This window comes from Ichthyophthirius multifiliis (genome assembly GCF_000220395.1).
Source record: "Ichthyophthirius multifiliis unplaced genomic scaffold scaff_1120509251270, whole genome shotgun sequence".
Classification (NCBI taxonomy): Eukaryota; Ciliophora; class Oligohymenophorea; order Hymenostomatida; genus Ichthyophthirius; species Ichthyophthirius multifiliis.
In genome coordinates, this window is record NW_004086038.1 from 6,365 (window position 1) to 33,166 (window position 26,802).

The 26,802-nt window shown below is 15.8% G+C and overlaps 2 protein-coding genes across 2 annotated transcripts, besides 36 other annotated features; one reads left to right on the forward strand and one right to left on the reverse strand. All coding sequences in view use genetic code 6, as the record gives it.

Moving 5' to 3' along the window:
* Window positions 1-150: 150 nt before the first annotated feature.
* Window positions 151-188: a microsatellite.
* Window positions 189-606: 418 nt separating this feature from the next.
* Window positions 607-642: a microsatellite.
* A 341-nt stretch (window positions 643-983) lies between these two features.
* Window positions 984-1,024: a microsatellite.
* A 417-nt stretch (window positions 1,025-1,441) lies between these two features.
* Window positions 1,442-1,481: a microsatellite.
* A 655-nt stretch (window positions 1,482-2,136) lies between these two features.
* Window positions 2,137-2,199: a microsatellite.
* Window positions 2,200-2,482: 283 nt separating this feature from the next.
* Window positions 2,483-2,528: a microsatellite.
* A 706-nt stretch (window positions 2,529-3,234) lies between these two features.
* Window positions 3,235-3,268: a microsatellite.
* Window positions 3,269-3,452: 184 nt separating this feature from the next.
* Window positions 3,453-3,499: a microsatellite.
* Window positions 3,500-3,628: 129 nt separating this feature from the next.
* Window positions 3,629-3,684: a microsatellite.
* An 8-nt stretch (window positions 3,685-3,692) lies between these two features.
* Window positions 3,693-3,751: a microsatellite.
* Window positions 3,752-6,214: 2,463 nt separating this feature from the next.
* Window positions 6,215-7,837, reverse strand: IMG5_173100 (hypothetical protein; the record flags this gene model as incomplete). The annotated part of the gene is made up of 3 exons (XM_004029733.1): window positions 6,215-6,897; window positions 6,942-7,306; window positions 7,350-7,837. 3 exons carry the CDS (start codon window positions 7,835-7,837, stop codon window positions 6,215-6,217), a joined length of 1,536 nt encoding a protein of 511 aa, XP_004029781.1.
* Window positions 6,320-6,356: a microsatellite.
* Window positions 7,838-7,939: 102 nt separating the features above from the next.
* Window positions 7,940-7,991: a microsatellite.
* A 1,935-nt stretch (window positions 7,992-9,926) lies between these two features.
* Window positions 9,927-9,963: a microsatellite.
* A 90-nt stretch (window positions 9,964-10,053) lies between these two features.
* Window positions 10,054-10,097: a microsatellite.
* Window positions 10,098-11,009: 912 nt separating this feature from the next.
* Window positions 11,010-11,043: a microsatellite.
* A 7-nt stretch (window positions 11,044-11,050) lies between these two features.
* Window positions 11,051-11,104: a microsatellite.
* Window positions 11,105-13,253: 2,149 nt separating this feature from the next.
* Window positions 13,254-13,308: a microsatellite.
* Window positions 13,304-13,335: a microsatellite.
* A 95-nt stretch (window positions 13,336-13,430) lies between these two features.
* Window positions 13,431-13,511: a microsatellite.
* A 571-nt stretch (window positions 13,512-14,082) lies between these two features.
* Window positions 14,083-14,134: a microsatellite.
* Window positions 14,135-14,321: 187 nt separating this feature from the next.
* Window positions 14,322-14,397: a microsatellite.
* Window positions 14,338-14,399: a microsatellite.
* Window positions 14,400-14,711: 312 nt separating this feature from the next.
* Window positions 14,712-14,745: a microsatellite.
* Window positions 14,746-17,312: 2,567 nt separating this feature from the next.
* Window positions 17,313-17,337: a microsatellite.
* Window positions 17,338-19,896: 2,559 nt separating this feature from the next.
* Window positions 19,897-19,935: a microsatellite.
* A 4,086-nt stretch (window positions 19,936-24,021) lies between these two features.
* Window positions 24,022-24,108: a microsatellite.
* Window positions 24,050-24,095: a microsatellite.
* A 181-nt stretch (window positions 24,109-24,289) lies between the features above and the next one.
* Window positions 24,290-24,342: a microsatellite.
* A 46-nt stretch (window positions 24,343-24,388) lies between these two features.
* Window positions 24,389-24,461: a microsatellite.
* Window positions 24,462-25,166: 705 nt separating this feature from the next.
* Window positions 25,167-25,225: a microsatellite.
* Window positions 25,226-25,271: 46 nt separating this feature from the next.
* Window positions 25,272-25,310: a microsatellite.
* Window positions 25,286-26,274, forward strand: IMG5_173110 (hypothetical protein). Its single transcript, XM_004029734.1, has 2 exons — window positions 25,286-25,732; window positions 25,995-26,274. The coding sequence occupies exons 1-2, from the start codon at window positions 25,329-25,331 to the stop codon at window positions 26,104-26,106; spliced, it is 516 nt and encodes a 171-aa protein (XP_004029782.1). The 5' UTR covers window positions 25,286-25,328; the 3' UTR covers window positions 26,107-26,274.
* Window positions 25,879-25,923: a microsatellite.
* Window positions 25,887-25,933: a microsatellite.
* A 39-nt stretch (window positions 26,275-26,313) lies between the features above and the next one.
* Window positions 26,314-26,361: a microsatellite.
* Window positions 26,362-26,390: 29 nt separating this feature from the next.
* Window positions 26,391-26,467: a microsatellite.
* Window positions 26,468-26,518: 51 nt separating this feature from the next.
* Window positions 26,519-26,564: a microsatellite.
* Window positions 26,565-26,802: the final 238 nt, after the last annotated feature.

The following is a 26,802-nucleotide window of genomic DNA, read 5'->3' on the forward strand; positions in this document are numbered from 1 at the left end:
AAGAATTTAAATAATTTTAGATAATTAAAAAATATATTTGAATTAAAAAATATTCATTTAACTTTTTATTTTATCAAATTCTAATATTTTATAGGAAAACTATATCTAATCTATCAAATTCTAATTATATTAAAATTTATAAGAAAATAAAATAATTAATTTGTAATAATATTAATTAGTAAATAATAGTATTTATTAACTTCATTTTAATATTACTTAGGAAATAATTTCTTAAGGAAATCTATTTTTAGAAATAGATCCAATTTCGGAATATGATAAAAAATTAGATAATAAAATAGGAATATAGACATAAAATATTTTAAAAAAATACTATAGTTGCTAAATAACTTAACGTTTTTGGGGAATATTAGATAATTTGAATAAAAACATAACTATAAAATTTTTAAATTTTATAAAAAATAATTAAGAAAATTATTTGATTGAATTTAAATTTGTTTTTGATTAGCCTTTGTAATATATAGTAATTTTATAATTTGAAGAAAATGAAAATAGTAGCTTAAAATACCAATTTGAAAATTAAAACTTATTATCTTTAAATAAATCTGAAATACATTAATTTAATGATTAAATATACTTAACAATTATAAAATAATAAGAAGAATAATAAAAAGAAGAAAAATATATTGAGTTTTTTATAGATTCAAATTATAAAATTGTAGAGTAAAAAATTAATATAGAAAAAGAACCACTAAAAATAAAATTTCTATAAATATATGAATATATAATAATTACTGGTGTTATACTTACTATATTTATATTTTTTATAATATTTATAATAATAAAATATAGAGTTAATAACAACTATGCTATTTAAGAATTTGTAGATATTAATGAAAAAAGTGTTGAAGATCCTTAAAAAAGCTCTGATTTAATTTCTTAATCGCAGTAAAGATAAGAAAACTAAAATAATCAAAAAAGTAAAAAAATAGAATTTAATAATAAATTAGATGGATTGACTATAAATTCTTCTTAAAGAAGAGATTCTTCTTAAAGAAGAGATTCTAAAAATATTACTAGTGATAATATTAAGACCTTAAATATATAGAAAGTACCGAAAAGTTTTAATAGAAGAAAAGATCTTAGAATTTAAATAGAAGATTGATACAATTAAAAATTATATTTTATTTTATTTTTATTAAAGTTTGCTAAATTAAAAATAAAAAAAATAAGAAATTTTGAATTTTAAATTATATAAATAATATTTTTTTTTATATATGAAAAATACAAAGAAAAAAGATTTAAAAAATCAATAATAAAAAATAAAATATATTTAATGTAATAGACTTTAAATAAAATAATCTTTATAAATTTAATATGATTACACTTTTATTTTATTAATATTTAATTGGATAAAATTTACTTAAAAAATTTGTGTCTAAAATATTAATTTTTTTTTTTAATTATGAAATTTTTTCGAATTATAAAAAAATTTAATAAAAAAAAATAAAAAACTTTAATAATGAAATAAGATTTTGTATGTCTCACAACTGATTAAGACTTAAATATTAAAAATTGTTAATAAGTTTAAATTCCAAACAAGTATACAGAAGAACTCATAGACTTTTTTTAAAATTTAAATAAGTAAGTGAAAAATTCAGATGAGAAACCTATTAAATTTATATAGAATGAATATAATGGCGTTAATATTGATAATAGTAACCAAAATAAAGGCTAGATGAATATAAACTTATTAATTTAAGATAAATTTGAAAATTAATATAAAATAATAAAAGCGAATAGATTATAGTCTTTATTAGCAAATTCCAAAACCTTAAATAAAGACATACAAAACTAAAATTACAATAAAAAAATTAGAATTGATATATTAGGAACTTGTGATAAAAAATAATATAAATCGTTTTAAATTTAATAATAAAATGAATAAAATACTTAAAGCATTTTCTAAGTTTAAAAAAATATTTAAAAATAAAAAAATAAAAAAGAAGAAATAAAATAAATAAATTAGTAAAACATATTTATATAGAAAAATTATTAAATTATAACATTAAAAATAGAAAAATTAAAGAGAAATAAATAAATAACATCGCGAGCAAATGAGAATTAAATATAAATAATATATTTAAATTAAATAAAAAGTCATAATATTCATATAAATAAAAAATAAAATTAAATCATTTTTTTTAAAAATTAAATTTTTATATTTTTTTTATAAAAATATCAAATCTAATTTTTAGAATTTAACAATTTATTTAACTTATAATTTTCTTAAGATAAAATTTCTATTTATTATTAAACATCCTATATATTTTATAAAAAAACCTAAGACTGATTAGCTTTTTCTTTCCAATAATTAATATCTTCGTTTTTGGCATAAATTTCATTATGTAAGTTTCTAATTGTTTATTCATTCATATCAACTTCTTATACTGTTTAAAATTGTTTTTTGCTAATTTAATCCAAATCTTCTTCCATTTAATTAATAACATTCAAATTATGTACTATAATATAAAAAATAAATAAATAAATAAATAAATAAATAAATAAATTTATATATTTTTATATAATTATATATATAATTATATATAAATTTAATTTTTTTACAATAATTATCTCTTAATCCATTATAAGATTCTTAAAGTTAAATAGATTCTCCTTATTTATAATGAATAACTTTGTCTTATTTTTGATTTTATTCCAATAGAAGTGCTATTTTATCTTCATATTAAGAAACACTTTATGCAACCAATCTAATTTAATTATTTTTTTCTAATTCTTTATCATAATTTGAATTATCTTATTGTAATAATGTAGTAGGTTAGCTCTAAAAGATTTATACGGGTGTATTACCTATTATTACAGGAGCTTAAGTAGGAACAGAAGCTTAGACAGGAATTTGATGTTGCCCAACAGTATGCATTTGAATAGGTTATTATGAAAATGTTTACTTAGGATGCATTTTTTATTTTTTGCTTTCTTTTAAATTTAAAAAAAAAAATTAAAAATAAAACTTTAAATAATTTATGTAAAAATATAATTACATCAAAAATATGTTTTATTTTTTTATTTCTTTAATAACAATATTTTTTTTTTTATAAAATTTATTATTTAGAATAAAAATAAACTATTAAATATAATTTTTTTGAAAAAATATTTCTTTTGTATTTAAAGATAAATGAATTATATATAATTTATATTAGTTTTTATAATTTTTTAACTTAAATATATATTTTATTCTATTTTTTATAAGGTCGTTATAAATAAAATATAAAAAAATAAAATAAAATATCTATATTATTTGTGATAATTTGTACATATTTTCTACTATTATCAATGTAAATTATAATTGGTTAAGATATAAATATTATTATGAAATTAAATGAGTAATATTAATATTAAGTAAGTAACTTGTATTGTAAGCTATTAAAAATTTTCATAAATTTTTAAAATTTATATAAACGTTAATAAATTATATTAATGAAACAATTTTAGCATTAATTAAAAAATTTTTGCCTTAATTTTTATTACTCAGAATCTTATACTTTGTAAAAAACTCAATTATTAGTAATAATAATATTTTTTTTCAATTTTTATTGTTTATTTAAAAATATATGTGATATAAATTATTTTATTTTATTTTTATTATTTATAAAAAAAAATAAGAAAATATAATATTAAAAAAAAATTAAGAAAATATATATATTATATACTATATATCAATATATTTAATTTTTATAATATTTATATATATTATTTTCTTATAAATAAATATTAAAATATTTTCATTATAAACCAAAAGTAGCATATTCACAATACGTAATATATATAAATCCATCTTAGTCTTTATATTTGTTATAGACTTCGGCAACACTTTAATCTTTATGTTTTATTTTCCACAAAAAAATAAAAATAATAATAATATACCTCCTCTTAATAAAGTATTATCATTTACAAATAAATAAATTGCGTCTGCTTTATTTAAATTCATTTTTCTTCTTACTATAGAATTAAGTTAAAAAACTTTTAACTTATCTTAAATTAAAAACCTTTATTATTTATCAAAAAAAATAAATAATGTTAAAAAATAGTTACTTAGTTCTATCTATTTACTCAAGGTTAGATTTGTTATGTTTTTCAATAATAACAGGTATTTTATCTGAATAAAGTTTTTTTATTTAATCACATTCCTATTTTCTTTCTTCAAATGATAGTTATTATTTATATGGTTTTTATTTTTCCATTTTAAATAAAATTATATTTTAAATTTTTTTTTTTTTAAGAATATAATATATCATTAAAAAAAATTAATTTATAATATAAATTATTTATTCTTTTTTAATTTTTTTAGAGCCAAATGAGTATTATATTACGAAAATAATATTTTAAATTAATCAGAAATTTTATTGTATATTTATTAACTTTAAAATAATATAATTATTTTAATATATATAAAATATAAATCAATTATTTAGTTTAATAATATTTTTATACTATCTATTATTTTTTTAATAAATTGTATTAGTATTATTTATATTTTAAATAGAAAAATAATGCAAAATATTTTAATTTATATTTAGAATTATTTTATATAAACATATATTTTAATAAATTCTATATTAATTTTAATTTAAAATATTTTATATGTATTTATAATATATGGAATGTTTTACATATCTATAAAAAAGTATTTAGATATATTTATTCTGAAAAATTTAGTTTTATTCAATTTAAAAATCGTTTATCCGAATTTTTGTTTTTTTATAAAATAAAATATTTTAGTATAGATTGGCAAAAAAAGAAGCTTTATTTTATATTTAATTAATTAAACCTAAAAATATTAGCAATAAAAAAATAAAAAAAAATTATTAAAGAAAATTAATAAATAATTAAAATGGATAAATTAAGTAAAAACTTAGAAGAACATATAAACATTTAAACTAATATAACTAAAATTTTAGAAGAAATGTATAATATAATAACTATTTATTAAAAAGAAATAGCCTCAAACAATTTTTAATAATTATAATTTTTTTAATAACTTGTTTTTTTAAATAATTACAATTAATAATTTATATAGATTTAGTCATCAATGGAGGAATAGTTTTTTAAAAACTCTATTTATTTTAAAAGAATATAAGATTAATATATTTAAATGTAAAGCTATTTAAATAAAAATGAGAATTTAGAAAAAAAAAAAAAAATCAGAATCAAAAAAAAACAAATCCAAACTTTAAATGAATTAAAAATAGAATAAAATAATATTATTATTGAAAAATAAGATTAAAATAACTAAATATAAATTTTTAAAACAGAAAACCTAGTTTCAAATTAGACTAAAAATATAAAATAAGAAGAAAATCAAGAATATGTTTAAGAAAAAACTCAAAAAAATACTTAGTTAGAAAAAAAATCATTATAAGAATAATAATAATAATAATTAGATTATAATCTTTCAGAATTTCACAGCTATTCAAATTATCTTTTAAACGATAATTTTATAATGCAAGAGTCACCTTGCTATTTGAATCTTACCTTAGAATTAGACAAAAATAATAATTTTTCTTACCTTAATGATAATAGAAAAATAGATAATTTTTTGGATTTTAATTAAGTTTAGTAATTAATTTAAATTGATTAAAATTTAAACTTTGGATTTGATGATTAAATTTCTAATATTAATGTAAAAGCAGAATCTAAATCTAATTTTTCATAAAAAAACATTCAAAATAATTAAAATCAAATAAACAAAAAAATCAAGAAACCTCAAAAAAATATAAACAGTAATTTTATAAATATTAAATCCTTATCATAAGTATAAATAATTGAAATAAATTAAAGTGAAGTTAAAGATGCAGCTAATATAGCAAAAAGATTTGGGGTATCTTATTAGTCTATGAGAAAACATTTAATTAAATTACGATAATAAAGATTATAAAATGAAAATTTATAATGAAAAATTATTTCTGTATATATAACACTAAAAATATATAATATTTTATATTATTTATATATTTTGTTTAATTTTTTTATATATGTTTTATTTAAAAGAAAATGTTTAGCTTTTATTATCAATTAAATGAAGTGTCTTAATACAAATTATTTTTTTAATTCTAAATACATAATTAAACTCCTCCTACACATATTTAACTTTATTGTTAAGTTAATAAATTTTTTTAAACATTATTTTCCCCAATATTAATTATTTATTATCCATTTTTTGATATTTCGATATTATTCATCCTTTCATATGTAGTTTTTCCTTACAAAATATTTTATATTTAGACATTTATAAGAATTCTTTTTTATTAAAAAAAAATATTAATTATAATTTTTTTTAATTAATTAAATTAAAATAACATTAAAATAAAATAAAATTACAAAAGTAAAAAATCAATAAAAATTCCTAAAACAATTGAATAAATACAATTAATTTTATGCAAAAAATATATATTTTTTAATTTAATTCTAATCCGAATCTATTAACTTAATTTTTATCAAAATCTTTTTTTTTTTTATAAAGAAAAAAAACTAGTTATAAATACATATAATAAAAATTACATAGACAACATTAAATAGCAATAATCATAAAATAAATAAAAAGTGTAATTATAAATATGAAAAAAATAAAATAGTTTTTTGCTCCAATACAATTATTAACCCAAGGGCAATGATGATCATATACAATAACACATTTTTAACAAAAATCACAATGTTTTGATCTTAAGGGCTTTATAATAATACAATCATAGCAAATTTATTTATTTTCTTTATATTTTTATAAACATTATAATTAATATTCTAATGTATGTTATTGGTTATTTAGTGATATATATCCCGGATTTTTAAGACAACTAAAAATAAATGAAAAAAAACTCAAAATAAAAAACAATAAAAATAATATTATTAAAAATAAATCATCTATAACTATTTTTTTTTAATAAAAGTTTTTTTTTTTTTATTACATGGAAATGTAAACAAAATATTAAAAGAAGTCATTGATAAATATATAAATAGAAAAATAAATAATGGAATATGTGTTTTTTTTACAGGATTTATAGGTTTTTTTAAATGAATATATTCCAAAAATCCATTTTTCAACTATAAAATATTATAAATTTATTTATCTTTTTTCTAAAAAGCAATTTGTACTGCATCAATCTATTAATTATTTTTAATATAAGGATTAGCCCCTTTATTAATCATTTTAATTGCCAAATAAGGACACTAACCTTAATTTGCAATAAAATGTATAGGAGTATTTCCATCATTATCTTATTGATTTATATTACTTCCATTCGGAATTAAATAAAGTACTGTTTCTTCTGATCTAAAAATAATTCGAAATTTTTTATAAGATATAAAAAAAAAACCTTGAAAAGCAAGCATAATGTAAAGGAGTACCCCCTGAATTAGTTTTTTTATTAATATCCATTCCAAGTTTTACAAAATAATGTATAATTTATGGTTAATTTCCTTATGCTGCTAAATGTAATACATTTAATCCACCTTTAGCCAATACTAGGTAATTTATTTTATAAGAAAGCATTTTTTGAATCATTTTTAAATTTCCTTTATATGCTGCAATATGAAAAGGAGTATATTAGTCGTAATTTTATTCTTCAGATAATTCTTTAACTTATATTTTTTGGATAATATTATTTTATATTTAGAAATCTAAATGGCAAAACAATATATCAAATAATTCTATGTTATCATAAAAACAGGCATAATGCAAACAATTATATTGTTTTGAGTCTTTTATATTATTTAATAAAAATTAGTGATTATTTTCGATTAAAATTTAATTTATTTTTTCAATGTTTTATTCAAAACATGATTAAATAAAAGTTTTTTCCATAATATAAGTTATTCAATTATATATTAATATAAATAAAATAAAGATATAATAAAAATAATTATATATAATTTATATATTAAAATTAATATTGATGTATGAATATTTATATATTTAATTTTATTTTATTTATTTTTATTAATTTTATTTTATATATATATATATATATATATTTTTTTTTTTTCCTTAAATAAATAATAATTTTATATTTTATAAAAACCATTTTTTACCTTAAATAAATAATTATATTATTAAAGCAATCAAACTATAAACTTTATTTATGAAAATAATTATGTAAAACTCCAAAAATATAATTTTCTATATACTTAAAAACATAACAAAAAAATTAAAAAAATAAAGTAAAAAAGAACGAAAAATATAAAAATAAATGCTTAGAAACCATCTATTATATGAAAAGAGCTTATTACACACACATAAACACACACACAGCTCAATAGAAAATAAAAATTAATATTTGCAACAAATATTCCCATATATGCCCAAATAAATTACATAATTTAAGCTGTTGAAATATTCTAATAACTATTAAACATTCTTTTAGTAAAATTAGACTAATATAACATTACCTAAATACTTTGAAACCAACTTATTTATATAAGAAGATAAAATGGAAGATTTTCTGTTCGCAACCTCCACAAACAATAAAAATAATTAATGAATTAACTTCCAAATTTTTAATAAAAATTTAAGCAAATGAATAAAAAGTATCTACATCCACCTTTATTTCTACAAAATATATTTTTTTTTCAATAAAAAATATATATTTTCTGTTCTTAAATACAAATCTAAATGGAAAAACTTTAATAAAACCTCATATAAAAGTATTGGTGTTTTCCAAAAAGCCAAGAAAAAACTAAAATCCCTCAAATAAAATTTTTATATGGTAATTTTCTCAGCTTTTAAATATTAAATATTAAACATTGAAAATTAACTTTAAATAATTTAAATAATTAATTACTTTAACATACTCTAAATTTTTTTTTTAAAAAAAAGGTATAATAATAACTATGAAATTCGAGTTTTATTAAATTCAAAATCTACTGCTCAAGTATCGGATGTGGTCAATTAGGTATATTTATTAAAGGTATTTATAGAAGTTTAGATAGAAAATGTTTCATTTTATCTAATAATAAATTATATAAAAAATAATTTTTAGCTTTTTTTATAAAAAAAGAAAATTTATTAATGTAATCTTTTACCAAAAATATACCACTAATTAATTAATATATAAAAAATTAACATATTATGGGAAATATCCATATAAGAGCTATAATTTACATAAATTAACTTACTAAAAATTATTTTTTTAATTCCTAAAGCCCTATAATCCTATAATTCTACCAAAATAATCATCCATATATACAATGCATTTAAGGTTTGATTTTTATTTCTTTATTTTCTCATCAAATATATAGGAGAAAAATGGGCTATTTATATTAAAGATATGCACGTTTCTTGAACATAATGTGGCCTTCTACCCGTAAATAAGTAACTTGAAGCCATATAAAATTATTTATAATCTTAATGTTGAATTATTTTAACTTTGAGGACTAATATAATATTAAAATTGAAAAATAAACCCTCTTAGAGATTATATGCCTTCAATGTGCAATTAGTACGAAAATATAACATATAATAACCTGATTGCCTCTTATTAATATATAGTCTAATATACGGATGAGGGATGTGATAAAAATATTGATTGTTCATTAAAAAAAATTAATATCAGATTGTATACTTAAAAATTATTATTGTAGGAGAAAATGACGCTTTAAAATATTGTAGTATCAGATTTTATAAAAATTTGTAAATGCAGAAAATTAAGACAGTAAAATTTTTATTTAATTAATAAGACAAGGATTTTTAAATTAGGATATTTTTTTATAATTTGATATTTCATTAAAATGTATGAATATATTATAAAGAAAATACTAATGCATCTATAATAAATAAATTTATATCTAATATTTTAAGCTTATCAAAATAAAGGATATTAAATAATTATTAGTATTAAAATAAAAGAAATAAAATAATAATAATAATATTGATTATATAAATTAAACAAAAAAATTATATATATATATATATATATATATATATATAATATAAATAATTATTTTAATTATAATTTTCTATAAATATTTAAATAATTTAATAAATAAAAATATTTTTTATTTATTTTTTAATTAAATAAAAAAATTTTAAAATAAATAATTATTTTAAATATATATATAATTATTTTCGTCAATATTAAGACATTCTTTAATAATATGATTTATTCTAATTTTCAGGACTTTATCTGCAACATAAAAAGCAACTTAAAAATGCATTAAAAAGTAAATAAAATCCTACTCCAATACCTATTCCATAAACTATTTTTCCATAAGATTAAATAAAATCGATGAACTTTTCTCTACAGCTTTCATTATTAGGTGCTCCTCTATTAATATCTGAGAAATAATAAATACTAGGTTAGAAATCTTTAGGTTATTTACACATACCAATACAATTAAAGCTTTCTTCCAAATACTTAAGCCATTCGCTCTATAATTTTAAAGGACTAGATGAAGGAAGTTTATCATATTCCTAGCAATTTTAAACTCTAATAGCCAATGTTTTGTCTTTAGGATCTACACTATATTATTTATTAAAAATTTTTAATTTATTAATCAAATCTACATTAGTAGCCAATACATAGCATTTACAAGTTGCTGAACAGAGCATACTCTAGGCTAAATTATAGGCCTATTCAGATTCTGTAAAAATTTTAAACTCTTCTTTAGTTGATATACATTTATCATCTTTAATATTGATTATATTATTATTAGTTACTGACATGAAGAAAAATCCTACAAACAAAAATACCAAAGCTAATACCATAGAAAATATCTAAAATAAGAAAATACAACATGGATTTCGTTTCCTGCCTCCAATTATTCCTATTGTAGATATTATTAATAAGAAAACACCACCCACAATAGTTGCTGCTAAGAAACTTTTCTACCATGTAATATTGGAGTTCCATGTCTCTTTTTTATATGCTCCTTTGTATATGGCAAATATTAAAGCGGCAATACTTACAAGCAAATTTATGTAAGATGTAAATGATATATAATATTAGAGGCAAGACTTTTTCTAAGTTTAAGGTTCGTTATATTTTTGATACATTTTTATTTTTAATACTTTTTTTTATATATTTTATATATAATTATTATTTATATTTAATTAATTTTATATAATATTAATTTTTTTTTTAAATTATCAGAGAATAGAAAGAAAATAATAAATTATAAGGTAAATATAAAACTTTAATAATAATAAATAATTAAATATAATTATAAGAAATAATTATAAAAATGTTTTTATAAACCATAATATAAATATCATAATAATAATAAATTATTTAATAAAAAAATACAATAATTAAATGTTATTTGATTAAATTTAGAAAAAAAATAATTTTTTTTAATATATTTATATATTGTTACAATTTAAATTAAAATCAAGAAAAGCTGAATAGAAACTAAAAGAAAAATCATAATCAAAATCAAAATTAATAAAAGATACTAAAAAATATTAAATTTAACATAATTAATTTTAAATATATATAAAATAATATATATTAATATTAATATGAGTGATAATTAAAATAAATCTAAGCAATTGATTTAATATCCTAAGGGTGATATTTTCGATAATTATGAACCCTAAGATACGCCCGAAAAATTTGATTATTTAAAAGCAAAATATATATTCCGTTTTCCATTTACAATAACATCAATAAAATGGGGAATTGCATTAGGTTCAATGTTTGGTCTTCATATATTTATTAAAACAAGTATTTTTTTTAATGAATTTCAAAAATAAAAATAAATAAGGAAAACCTATTGATGCCGCTTATTGGTTTGTTTGGGGGACGATTCTTACAGCAATGCCAATTTGGTATTTTTTATTAGAAAAATAAAATAACTATATTTGATTTAAAAAAGGGGATTTTTTATGTTTAAATATTCCTTTTACACAATGACTTTGCGTAAATTTGAAACAGAATAACATTAATAAATAGAAGACACGTTTTTAATGAAATCATATTTATTATAAAAAGCTGAATTAAGCGATCCAAATATAAAAGAAGATATTTTAGTTAAAAAAATATAAGCTAAAGCTAAGTAAGAATTAAAGTAAGCCCAAAAATTAGATGAATTACTTTAAAACACAAATTACGAAGATTTTGAATTGTTAAACAAATAAAAAGATTAAAAATAAAATGTTTGAATTTTTTTAAAAAAAACATAAGTATTTATTTATAATAAAAATTATATTAAAGTTAAAATATTTAAAATATTATAATAATATAATAAAAAAAATCAACATGAACATCTTTTCTACTATTGATTATCAAACGGACTTCCTTACTATTAATTATTCTATTCATTCTATAATTTAAAAGCTAAACCTTAACTTTAATCAAACTTCTTTTACCCATCTAGCCCGTTATTATTATTTTAACCATTACTATTATTTGCATCAGCAAGAAAAATATTTTTAATTTACATTCCTACTGTTTAAAATAATTAATTAATATTAATATTATCTTTCGCAGAAGTTTCAAGAAAAGGAATTCCATATTAATCTGCCAATTATTATCCTTCACTCTTATCAACTTTCCTTTAAATATCCCCTTCATCACATTTATTCCCAACTAAAACTTTTACTACATTACTCTCACTTATATGTTCGCTAATTTATTAAAGCCAACTTCTTACATTTGTAAAACTTATCCTATCTGTTATACTATATACTATTACAACTGCCGATGCTCCATTATAATATGTTTGAGTTATTGTCTTGAATTTTTCTTGTCCGGCAGTGTCCCATATTTATAATTTTATGCTAGTCTCACCTACTTTTATTGTTTTTATTTTAAAGTCGACTCCTATTGTTGCCTTGTAATTTGGTTAATATTAATCACCGGCAAATCTTAATAGTATATTTGTTTTGCCCACCGAACTGTCACCTACTAAAAGCATTTTTATCATGTAATCGTAATTTTCTTAAGCTATTTTTTGTTTGGTTTGTTCATTATTTTTATAAGTTAATTTTTATTTTCGAAGTTTTGAAGTTATTTTATGCAATTTTTTTTAAGTATTTAAAATTTATTTATTTAATTTTTTATTTATTTTCTATATTATTTTATTTATATTTTTAATTTGCATTTACATAATTTTTCTTTTATTTTTAATTTATGTTGAATTTTTTTTTTATTAATAATGAATTTTGTGGTTTTTTTTTTTATTCGATTAGAATTTTTATTTTTAAACTTTTACTATAGAAAAATATATGTGTATTATTTATTTTATATAATTAAATATTAATTTAATAAATTAATTAAAAAAATAATATATATTATAAATAAATTAAAATATAATTTATTTATAATATTAAATATATAAAAAAATATTTATAATAAAATATTTATATATTAATTTGTTTTTCGTTTGCTTGATTATTTTATAAAAAATTTATGAAATTTTAATATTAAAATATATTTTATAATTATTATAAAAAAAAAGACATAATAAATTTATATTTTTACTTTATTATCTATCAATTATAATAAATTATTTTTTATATATTTTTATAAATTTATAAAAATCCCTATAAAATGTTAACTATAATAAATAATTATTAATATGAATATTTTATATACTAATATTATAAAATTTTATAAAATAACATAAAATAATAGTAATAGTTTATTTATTTGAATTAAACTTACAATTTTAAATATTTTTATTTTTATTTTTTTTATTATTTTTTAGTTTATAGTTGTTTAATAAATTGTATCTTTAATTTTTTTTTTTAATATATTTGTTATTTTTATTATAATTTTTTTCTATAAATACTAAAAAAATCAGACATAAAAAAATAAACAAATTTAAATAAAAAACAAAAAAAAACAAAAAAATGAATAAAAAGATGATACTTTTACAAATATTCTTAATTATATTCTTAGTTTCTAGCATTCTTTGTCAAAGTTAACCTAAAGATACTTCATGTATATAAAATATTTTTATATGTATATATTTTTAAAATATATAGAATAAATAATGAATGAAAAAGTATCATTATTCAAGAAAAGAATTATAGAAGATATATGCTCTAATAATTGTTTTGAACCTGGTGTGTGTTGTTATTGTATGTAGACTTTAAAATCTACTTGCTGAATTTTATTTAAATTTATATATATATTTATATTTATATTTATATTATATATTTTTTATTAAAAGTTTATTATTTAAGTTTAAAATTTATTATATTCATTAATATTCATATTATCAAACTTTATTTTTTATTTTAAATTTTATTATTTTTTTTTATTTTATTTTTAAATTAATTAAAATTAAATAATTAATAATTTTTATTTAAATATTCTAAAAAAAAATATTTTAAATATATCCAGTCTAAATTGAATTTTATTATTATTATTTTTAAGAAAATTAATTTTTTATTATTTTTAAGAAAATTAATTTTCTATTATTTTGTGGTAAATATACCACAATTTTTTTTTAAGAAAATCTACTTTTTATATTTTAAGAAAAAATAAAAACAAAAAATTTCAGTTTTAGTTTGATGTAAATAAACCTTTATAATCTTGTATTTAATAAAAATAGTATTAGAAATATAATATATTCTAATACTTTTAATGCAAAAATATTAGTCAATTCGGTTTTTTTATTTTTCTTTTAGATTTTGAAGTTATATTGAATTACTTTTTATTGATATTTTTACTGAAAATAATTAATTATATAATTTATAAAATAAAAACATTTTTAATATTTATAAAAATATTAATTATAATTATATATATTTATATATATTTAATATATCTTTAATTAAATTAATTATTTAATATTCGATAATAATAAAATATCTTTTTTATTTTTATAAGATACACAAAAAATTATTAATTTTATTTTTTATCTATATAATATTTATAATTTTTCATTTTTAATATATAATGTACATAAACCTCCGCTTCGCCTATATTTTACTAAAAAAAATTAAGCAAATAAAAAATGAATAAAAAAATCATATAAAATATATTCATAAATTAATTAATTATAATTATTTTTAAACGAATTAAGAAAAAAATGAATAAACATTTCTATTAAAATTTCAATTTAATCTTCATATTTATTATAAAATTTAATTTAATAAAATACAAAGTATCTTTTTAACATCTAATTCAGAATTTATTATATTAATTTTTAAAAAAATTAATAATAAATTTTTAGTTTATTTTATAAATTTAAAAATATTAATTTTAAATTTATAAACAACTATAATCTTTTTACAAATGATACATGCAAATTATTATGAAAACATTATTTAAAATTATTATTTATATATTGTATTATTTATTAAAATGTTTCTAATGAAAAAAATTATACTTTTATTTTTATTTTTAATTATTGTTTAAATAAATGTAAAAAACCATTTTGCTAAGAATGTGATATAAATTTATATAAATGTGAGAAATGTGAAGATGGCTCTATATTAAATGATTAAAACTTTTGCGAAGTTTAAAATTGCCCTGCATTTTAATATGGAGATAGTGAAAAATAATGTATTATTGAATGCAAATAAAATTATATACCTAATAAATATTACAATTATTGTTAGTAAAATGAGTAATTTTCATATTAGAACAAATATGGATTTCAAGGATTAAATGCAAGCATGTAAAACTCTATTGTTATAGATTATATAAGATAATTATATTTAATAGTCTCCTAATACTAAGTTTAAATTTATAATTAATAAGATTTTTAGTTAATTTACACTTATTAATATTAAAAGATTTTACACTAAAATAACTTTTATATATAAGATAAAGGAATTTTATTTGTTATAGATCTTGAAGGTAATATTGAATTCATAGATATTTTAAATAATAGTTTATTCTATTATTATAATATACCTATTAAGTAAAGTACCAAATTATTTTATTATGGAGTAGAGGATAAATTATTCTTTATAAATAATTAAGATAAATTATAAATATTATAAGGAATTTCCAAAAGTTTAAGTTCTATTGTTTCTAAAACTTTAGACTACAAAATTTTAAACGTTTTATAAATAGATTATTTATTAATCTAGAATAGAAATTTATTAGTTATTTGTAGTGTAAATTTTGAGATATTAGGATTTGATATAACTAATTATTAATTAATATTTTAGAATACTCCAGTAGTCTTTTAAACCAATAAATCATTTTATATAAATGCAAATTTAAATTAAATTATTTATGATAATTAAGTTGAAAAATATTAATCAGTCTTTATTTATTCAATAGATTTATAATAGTTAAAAAACGTAAAATTTTAAAATGTTACAAATGCTCTTATTGATACTAGAACAAATTTTTTCAAAGAGTATATTTGTAATTTTATAAGAAAAAATGTGTCTTTTCCTGTTATTGAATATAGAAGTTTATTTAAATATACTAACGAAAAATTTGATGAATTATAATTAATATACGAGTTTGATTAATAGACAAGATGTTTTTTTTAAGGGAAAAGGTACTTATGTGCTTTATATTTAATATCCATTATAAGATTGTCAAATTTTTAATGTAAACTCTTTGGATGATTTTAGTAATGAAAAATTAAAAGTTATAAAAAAGATAAAGAATCCATTTTATACTTATTAAAGATAATATAATTTCCCAAATTTATTTAAAACATTTTATGATTATAAAAAAAATATATTTTTTCATTAACAATTATGGCATGAAGTTTTTCAAGGATTTAGTATTGATTAATAGAAAATAGTTTTTAATTTTATGTGTTTTAAATAAATATAAATTAATAATAATGCATATAATTAGTTTATAATTTAAAATTAAGGAAGTCAAAGAATATTTATATTATCTATAAAAGATATAAGATTAACAAAGTAATTTGATATATATAATTTTATCGAAACAATTATACCACATTTTTATATTGATATTAATCTAATATATAATTATTCATCTCACTTAATATAGCTAAAAAATTATTATTATGTGGTCACATATAATTATAATAATGAACTATTAGCAAGCTATATGAATATGATTATTTTTGACAAAGTAACACTTAAATACATGGGAGTTTTAGATTGTAATAGTCCATATTAATAAAAAGGTATTAATATATATGATACTGGAGAAGATATAAATGATAAAGCTGTGGGATTTTGTATTTAAAATACTTTGGTTTTATTTGATTAAAATAAAAAAGTTTAACAAGTTTAATTATTTACATAACCGAATTAAATAATAAATTCTAAAAAATTAATTTTTTTATGTTTTTTGTAAATATGCTAAATTTATGAAAAGTCTAGTTTAATATTGAAATCAACATTAAGTTTAGATTAAAATCTTAATATAATTAAAACTTATTCGAGTTTTGATTATAATTTGATTATAATTTAAAGATAATAAGAGAGTATATTAATAGATGAAAATGCAATAATTTAATAAAGATTCTCATTATAATAATTATAGATTGACTATACAGTATTTAATGTATTAATATTAGACTAAGATAATTACTTTATTATTTTACAACCAAAGTAAACTTAGAAATTCAATTATTTATTTAAAGTTATGCGAAATAATAATTAAATAAATGATATTTATTATTACTAAAGTATTTTATAAAATTTTGTTGTTAAAAATTAAATCGTTCTGTTTACATCTTTAATTTAACAAAAATATTATATCACTTTGGCAAAATTTAATATAAGTTATGATACTTTATTTATTATAAATTATATTCAGACTGAAAAAATATCAATAAATCCTTTGAATTTTATTCTATTCATAAACAATAATAAAAATTAAATAAAAATAAATTTGTAAAAATAATTAGATTAAGGATAAAATTAAAAAAATTTACAGGTAAATTATTATATTATTTCAAAATATATTTTATATAATAGAATACTATAAATAAAATAAATTTTTATTCAAAATATTATTAAAATTTATCTTTAAAAGATTATGTTAATGATTAATCTATAATTAAAAATATAATTCAAGACTAATCTTAATTATATTATGCAATTATAACTAAAAATCGTATATACTTTCATAATTCTATCTATGATTAATAATTTTTTATCGATGTTAAGAATATAGTAAGTGGAATATTTATAAATATTTAATAAAAGATATTTGTTGCTAATCTAGATTCTTTAAATTATAATATAATAATGATAGATTTTGATTAGTAATCCATAATTTCTTAGTACACATTAAATGAAGTCTAATTATAAATATATCAATTTTAAACTGAAGAACTTAAATATCATTTTATTTTATATAATAATCCTTTTACCTAATATTATTTTTGTAATATAATTTAATTAGAAATTAATTGTATTTTATAATAAGCGTCTTAATATGCAGAATAATATTAAGAAATAGAAATTATTTAAAATACATTGATATTAAAAAATACAATTGAGACTTTTTGCTAATTAAATTATTTTGATTAATTAAGTAATACATTCTTAGCTTATGATAGAAATTCGGCTTAAATTAGTAAATTTGTTGAACTCAATCTTTATAAAGAAATCGTTTTGTTTTATATTTTTCAATTGAACTTGGTATTTAGATTTGGATATAGAGAAGCCTAAGAAGCTTTTAGTGTTTAGGATAAAAATTATATTAGTGTTTTTTCTAAAATATAAGGTTATGACCAAAAAGTAGTTTAAACAATATATGATAAAAATATTTAGAGTTTCTTCATAATATATAATAAAAAAATAAATATACTAGATAAAAGCTATACTTTATAATTTAAAGGTTTTTAGTTTAGTTTTTAAATATAAAATGTATATTTGTATGAAAAAATACCTTAAAGATTGATAGTTACTTCTTTTTAAAATGAAGCAAAAATATCTATATTAGATACAATAAATATAATAGTTTTAAATGAAATTTAACAATTTAATTATAAAATTATTGATTTTTAATTTGATAGTATGATAAACTCATTTATAGTATTAGACTAATAATTATAAATAACTATTATAAACTAAAAACATATTTAATAAGATGATTAGTAAACATATAAACAAAATCTTTAATTATAAGAATAGATTTAGCTTGAAAATTAAAAACTTGTATATAATTAAATTATAAATAAAATACTTTTTTACAATAACTCGAAAGTAATTGAATGGAATTTAAATTTATTTATTTAAAATAAATACAAAGCATTTTACTATAATTTTATGTATAGAAGTATTTATGATTAAACTAATGATTTAGTAGTTTATTTTGATAATTTTGATTCGATTTGGATTTTTAAAGATTAAAAATAATTTTTTGTTTATTAAATAATTGGTTTAGTAAATAAAATTTATTATTTTGATAAATACTTTGTTGTTGTAGCTAATTACTATATTTTAGTTTTTCATAACATTACATTAAGTTTAGTATTATAAATAGATGTTTAACTAAGATATGCAATTTAATTTAATGATAATACTATTATTTATTGTAATAATCTTAATAGTTGTTTTATATTGAATATAGATTTAATTAAATATAATGAATAAAATAATATAGATTAAATAAGTGAATAAATAATTAATAGTGGAAATTATATGATATATGAAATATGTAAGCTAGATAAAAATAAAATAATTGTTACTTTTGACTTATAAGATGCAATAATAATCGATATATAAAACAAATCCATTATAAATTTATAAAAAAGAATACTTTAAATACATTATATTTATGATAAATATTAAGATTATTTAATAATAATTGATTTTAAATAAATATATATCTATAACAAGAATAATAAAATTTATATAAATTAAGTATTTTTCGAAGAAAGTAATCAATATGATATAGAAAATTGTTTAATTGATGAAATTAACCAAAGAATATATTTACATTTTGAATCAAATAATTATATATATGCAATTTATATATCAGATATATCTAAGATAGTGAGAGTAGCATGTAATGATAATTATTATATAAAATTTTAATTTTATGATAAATATTTAATAATATTTTCTTTAATATAAATAAACTTTCATTTAAGAGATGATAAACTAACTTTTTCACATTCTTTTAGATCATCAGATTTTATTTAAATAAATGAGCTATTATTTTATTAAGAATAGTATATGCTAATAATTCAGGATGAATAAATAAATATTATTTTTTCAAATAATTATTTTATTAATTATGAATAAATTTAAAAATATGAATTAGAGAAGTCTAAAGTTTTTCTTTTTTAAAAAGTAATTAATTAAGTATATTATAATATTTAATTTTAATATTTAATAAGGAATAAAATGGAATTAAAATAAAAGGAGTGGCATAATAAGGTTATTTTGAATTATTTATAAACGACTCTAATAGCCATTATTTAGAACTTTAATAAATAAGCTAAATTTATGATATTTTTAAATATACTATCCCTTTAAATATTAATCCTAAAGAAATTAATTTATCATATTATTTTGACTTAAAAATTTCTTAAGATTATGTAAAAGAACTTTTTGTAGTAAAAAATTTTGTCGATTTATAATAAAATGTTTTTCTTGATTATCTTCCTTAAAAAGGATTAAATAAATAAACTTTAATAATTTAAAATTAACTATTCGAAAATCTTAATTTAGATAAGTTTAGGATATACGGCTTCAAATGGCTATTTTAAAAACCGTATAACAATATATAATTAAATTAAAAAACAAAATATATTATTCTTGAAAACGTTAGTATTTAAAATGATTTATTAGAAGAATTTTATTTTAAGTTTTAAAATATGAAAAAAATTATAATTTAAAATTTAATTTTAAAAGATATAAAAATAAAAAACAGTAAATTATTTAGTATTGATTAGTTGGATATTTTATAAGTTAAAAATATATAAATAAAAAATTGTGTATTTGAAAACTCTTAATTATTCTAAATAGCAAACACTAAAAAAATTGAAATATTTTAAGTATAAATTTTCGATTCATTCTTTAATGACGGAAATTAAAATTTGTTTTTTTTTGAAAATATTTAATATATGAAATTCGAAGATTTTGTAATTAGTAATACTTATACTAATGATAATTAAGATAAAGCATAAATTATTTAATAATACTAATAATAAAAAAATATAGAATTACTGAGATAATACTATATTCTATCATTTTCTAGAATAGAAAATCTAGAGTTTAACAATTTCAAAATAACATAATGTATAGGTTTCTAATTAATGATTATTCTAAATTATATTTAGGATAATAATTAATCTTTAACATTTTTTAAAGTAAACGTTAAAATAAAAAAAATACTATTTTAAGACAATATTTCTATACTTCCTTATGTCTATGCTTAAGTTTTTAAGATAGAAATATAAAATTCAAAAAACCAATATAATAAATGCCTTTCATGTAACGGATCTATATTTCATATTTTAAATTCTTCCGAAGTAAAAATTTTTGAATCTTTATTTTAGAATAATGAGGCAGTATATGGAAGTGGAGGATCTATATATATGTAGAATTGTTTAAATTAAGACAATTAAATATATTCTACGCATTTTATATCTAATAAAGCATCAGGTTATGGAGGAGCTATATATTTAAGAAACTGTAATCTGAAATTAAAAAAAATTTAATTTTAATAAAATTTAGCTTTAATAGGAGGAGCTGTTAAATATGAATTATATACTCCTTAATTTATATTTGATTTATAGAATGAGGATATTACTTTTATAATGAACAGTGCTATCATATTTGGAGATAATTATGGATCCCATATTCCTTACATAAACTTACCTTATTTATAACCTCTAAATAATATCTATTAAGAAAAAGATATGATTGTTAAATCTTATTATGTTGACCATTTTTAAAGCAGTTCTGTTTTAAAAGTAGAATTTAGGCTCCTAGACGAGGAGAAAAAAAGACCAAGAATGTACTTATTTAAAAATTTAGATAAAAAAAATATTCCTGAATATGTTTTGAATGATTTAAATGAGCTAATATTATAAATTAGAAGTAATAAAACAAGTATTTTAATAGACGGTAAAACAACTTTAAAAATGCTTGATTATTAAAAATTTGACCATGAAAATGAATTAATTGCAATTATTGCCCATAAACCTCTTGTTGAAGAGAATTTTTATTTTTCTACTAATGAAAATTATAATTTTCCTATGTATATATTAGAATAAGCAGATTTAAAAAATTAAACTTAAATTAAAAATTAAACTGTACAAATAGGTAGATTTAATCTTTTAATACAAATAAACTTTAGACAATGTTATCCAGGAGAAATGTATCAAAAATAAACCGAAGAAAGAAGTAGTTGCATCACATGTAAAAACGGAGCATATTCCTTAGTATTTCCAAAAACAGGAGATGAATTTTAATGTAAATAATGTCCAACAAAAAACATAAAGGAATGTGCTAATAGTACTTTTATAGTAGAAGACGGTTATTGGAAACCTACTTATGATTCTGATTATATTATATATTGTGAAAACAAACCTGAAAATTGTAGGGATAGCTTAGCAAATATAAATTATTGTGAATAAGGTTACATAGGGCCGCTTTGTGAATAATGCGATGTTTTGGCAGAAATTTGGGGATAACATTATTCATCTATAGAATAATATGTTTGTGGAAAATGTGGAGATTTTACAAAAACATAATTAAAGTTGTTACTCTTGTTTGTTTTTATAACTTTTTATGTATTTATTACTTTAAATTCATTCTCTTTACTTTATATGAAGAGATCTTAAGTATATTATTTGAATATGCTAAATATGGCTATTATTGGAAACAGTATGTATGTAGATTAATCAAATGACTATTTGAAATTATTTTTAGAATATGCATAAATATAAAGTTTTATAAACAGATTTAAATTCTAAATAAATTTTATGAATTGGAGTCAAATTTTTGGATAACCAGCAACTAGTTTAAGTGTTGCTAGTAATTGTTAAATTTTGCCTTTTAAAAATTAATTATTAACCAAATCTTTTGTTAATTTATTAATTCCTATCATAATATATGGATGGGTATGTTTAGTTTATTATTTTTACGTAATTATCAAAACTAAAAAAAAAGTTAATTTTTAACAAGTTAAAAGAAAATTCTATTCTATTTACTTATTTGCATTTATATATTTTCAACCAAATATAACAGAATATACTATAAAAGCAATTTCCTGTAGAAGAATAGCAGATATGTAATATGTTGAAGTTGACTTGAATGTAATATGTTATAGTGATTAACATTATAATGTTATTTTACTTAATGTGTTTGGGTTCCTAATATGGGTGTTTATTATACCTTTATATCTTTATAAAAAATTAAAAAATCTATAAAATGAAAATTGGTTTACTGTATAAACAAAATATGGATTTTTTTATACATAATATAGATCATAGTATAAATATTGGGAAATCGTTAAGGTTTATTTAAAAGTATCAATTGTTTTCTTATCTTATATGTTAAAATATTAACAACTTACTCAATTTATTCTCTTATAAACTATCTTCATAATGTATATATTAATTATGAATAAGCATAGACCTTATTTACAAAATTAACTTAATAAATAGACTATTTATATAATTTATTCTTTCATTATTTAACTTTTTTTTAATGCTATCTTATTTGATTTTATAGAACTTTAAGGTATTTCGAAAATAATAGTTTAAATAATGAATGAACTAGTTCATTTATTTACATGCTTATATTTTATTTTGAAATTCTTATATTTTAAATATCAAATTATAGAAAAAATATTATCAAAAATTAGATGCCTTTAAAAATTTTTAAAATGCAAAAGATTTGCACATGCGCATATAGAACAAGTTTTAAAAAATAAAATGGTAAAATCTCATTATTGGAAAATAATAAGGAAAAAAATTTATTTAAAAGAACATTATTTTGTTTCAAGTAAAAGAAAATATTTTAAAAGAATGAAAGATATTGTAGAAGATTTGAGACATAAAAAATAAAGTATTAATTAAAGTTAATTAATGCTAATTACATAAATAGATGTAAATAGTAAAAAAAATAAAAATTACAAAAAATTATAGGAATGAAACATATAATATAAAAAAAATAAAAAAGTTTATATAATTATATTTAATACTATTAGTAATATTTTATAATATATAATTATTATTATTATATTTATATATTATTAATTTATATTTTATGTTATTTTTAAACTTTAAATTTTATTATTAGCATATATTTATTAATTTTGTTTTTAATGACAATAATCATAATTTATATGATTTGATCTTTTAAGAATCTATCAAACAAATTAATTATAAAAATTATTAATTTTTATATAGTATTTAATTAATTTTAATTATATTTACTTTATTCATATAATTTATTAATTATTTGATTTTATATTTCATATTTATTTTTTATTAATATTTATTAATATAATAATCATTTTATATATATATTTTTTTATTTAAATATAATTTAAATTAAAATTTTATTAAATTATATAATTATTAAAAAAATTTTGTTTAAATAAAATTATACTTAATTAAAAAAATATATTTATGTTTATTCATATAAAGTTTTTTTAATATATAATTTAAAAATTATTTTATTTATAATTTGTAATTATAAAATTTACTAATTTTTTTTTATCTTTATTTTTTATATTTCATATTAATTATGAATTTTTTTAATTATTTATTTTATATATAAGAAGTATTTTTATTAATAATTAATACATTATTGACGTTTTTATTATATTTATTTGCTATATTAGCTTTTAAAACCATGTTTACATTATTTAATAAATAATATAATTTATTTAATATATTTTATTGATATATATATATATTAAACTTTTATTTTTATCTTGAATTACATATTTAATTTTATTAAATTTGTTATATAAATATATTAACAAAAACAATTCGTTATTTATTTATTTTCAATAAAATATATTTATAATTAAATTTAAAATATTTTTTATTTATTATAATTTATTTTATTTTTAACATATTTAAAAATATATGAAGAGAATAATTTCAATAAAATTATTAATAATTACAATAATAAATAATAAATAATTAATTAAAAAATTAAAAAAATACAAATTACTGAAGTAATATTGTTTATATTTTTTTTAATAATAATAAATAATTTTAAATATTAAAATTCTAAAATTTTATTTATTTAATATTAAAAATTACAAAATTTATATCAAATCATAATATTAATAAAGTATTTTATATTATTACATAAAAAAAATCAAAAAAAAAGAAGTATAAAATAAATTAAAATAAAAAAATAAAAAATAAAGGATATAAATAATAATAATAAATATATATAAATATTAAGAAAAACTAAAAAAATAAAATAAAAAGGAAAAAAAAAAAACTAAAAATAATAATAATTAAAAAAAATGGCAAAAGGAGCAGCAAAAGGTTCAACTAAAGGAGTTTCAAAAGTATCTAAATGGTACAAACCTGATGATGAAAGCAGTAGATTCCATAGAAGATAGACTTAAAGATAATCTGCACCCAAACTCAGATCAAATATCACCCCTGGATCCGTATTAATTTTATTAGCTGGTAAATTCAGAGGAAAAAGAGTTGTTTTCTTAAAATAACTTAAGAGCGGTCTTTTATTAGTCACCGGTCCTCATAAAGTTAACGGAGTCCCTTTGAAAAGAGTCAACTAAGCTTATGTAATTCCTACAACTACTAAAGTTTAATTAGGAAATATTGATCTTAATAAATATGATGATGCTTACTTGCTAGAGAACATGCTAGATAAAACCCTAAAGCCGGCCTTTTCAATATAGAAGTAACACCGATTTAAATTTTATATATACGAAAATAGATGAATTACAAATTCTAAAATAAATAATTCTTTTTTTAAAAGATAAAAATATTAATTTATTTTTTTTATCTTTTAATATTTTAAAATAAAAAAAAAAAACCATTTTTTATTTTTAAAATATATAAAAATATTTTTAGTTATATAAAATATTTTAATTTAATAAAAAAAAAAATTCACATTGGAAAAAACTTGTGTTATATAATTTTATTTTTTTAAAAAAAAATAGCTCACTGAAGAATAAAAGAAGAAAGAATAAGACAGAAAAAATGCAAGAAAAGTAGACTAAAATAATGTAGATAAAGTAATTCTTGATAGTATTAAAAAAATAGAGTTCTTGAGAAAATATCTTTCAAGCAGATTCTCTTTATCTAATAATGATGCTCCACATGAAATGAAATTTTGAAAAAAAATAAATTTAAGAAATAAAAAAATAAAAAAAAATCAAGTTTTAACTTAAAAATTTTTTATATGTTTTTATTTATTGAAAATAAAATATAATTAATATTTAACAAATATTACATTAATTTATATTAATATTTTTATTATTAATATAAAATATTTTTTAAATTAAAATATAATTTATATAAAATATATAAATATTTTATTTAATCATTTAAGTATGTAATAATAAGTTAAATAATAATAATAATAATAATAATAATAATAATAATAATAATAATAATAATAATAATAATAATATTTAAATTAAATATTATATAATACATATATTAAGTTTTTTGATTGAATATAATATAAATATAATATTTTTAAAGTATATAAATATATATTAAATAAAATTTATTTATTTTTGATTATTTTATTTTATTTCTTTATATTTTTTTAAAATCAGTATATAATTTTTGATAATTTTATATTTAATTATTATTAAGATTTTTATAATAAAATATAATAAAAAGTTAAAAAAAATATAATATTAAATATACAATATAATTTTTATATTTTAATTTTTAATATAACAATTTTTACTAAAATATATATTACAAATACATAATTTAAATTTTCCTAAGAATAAT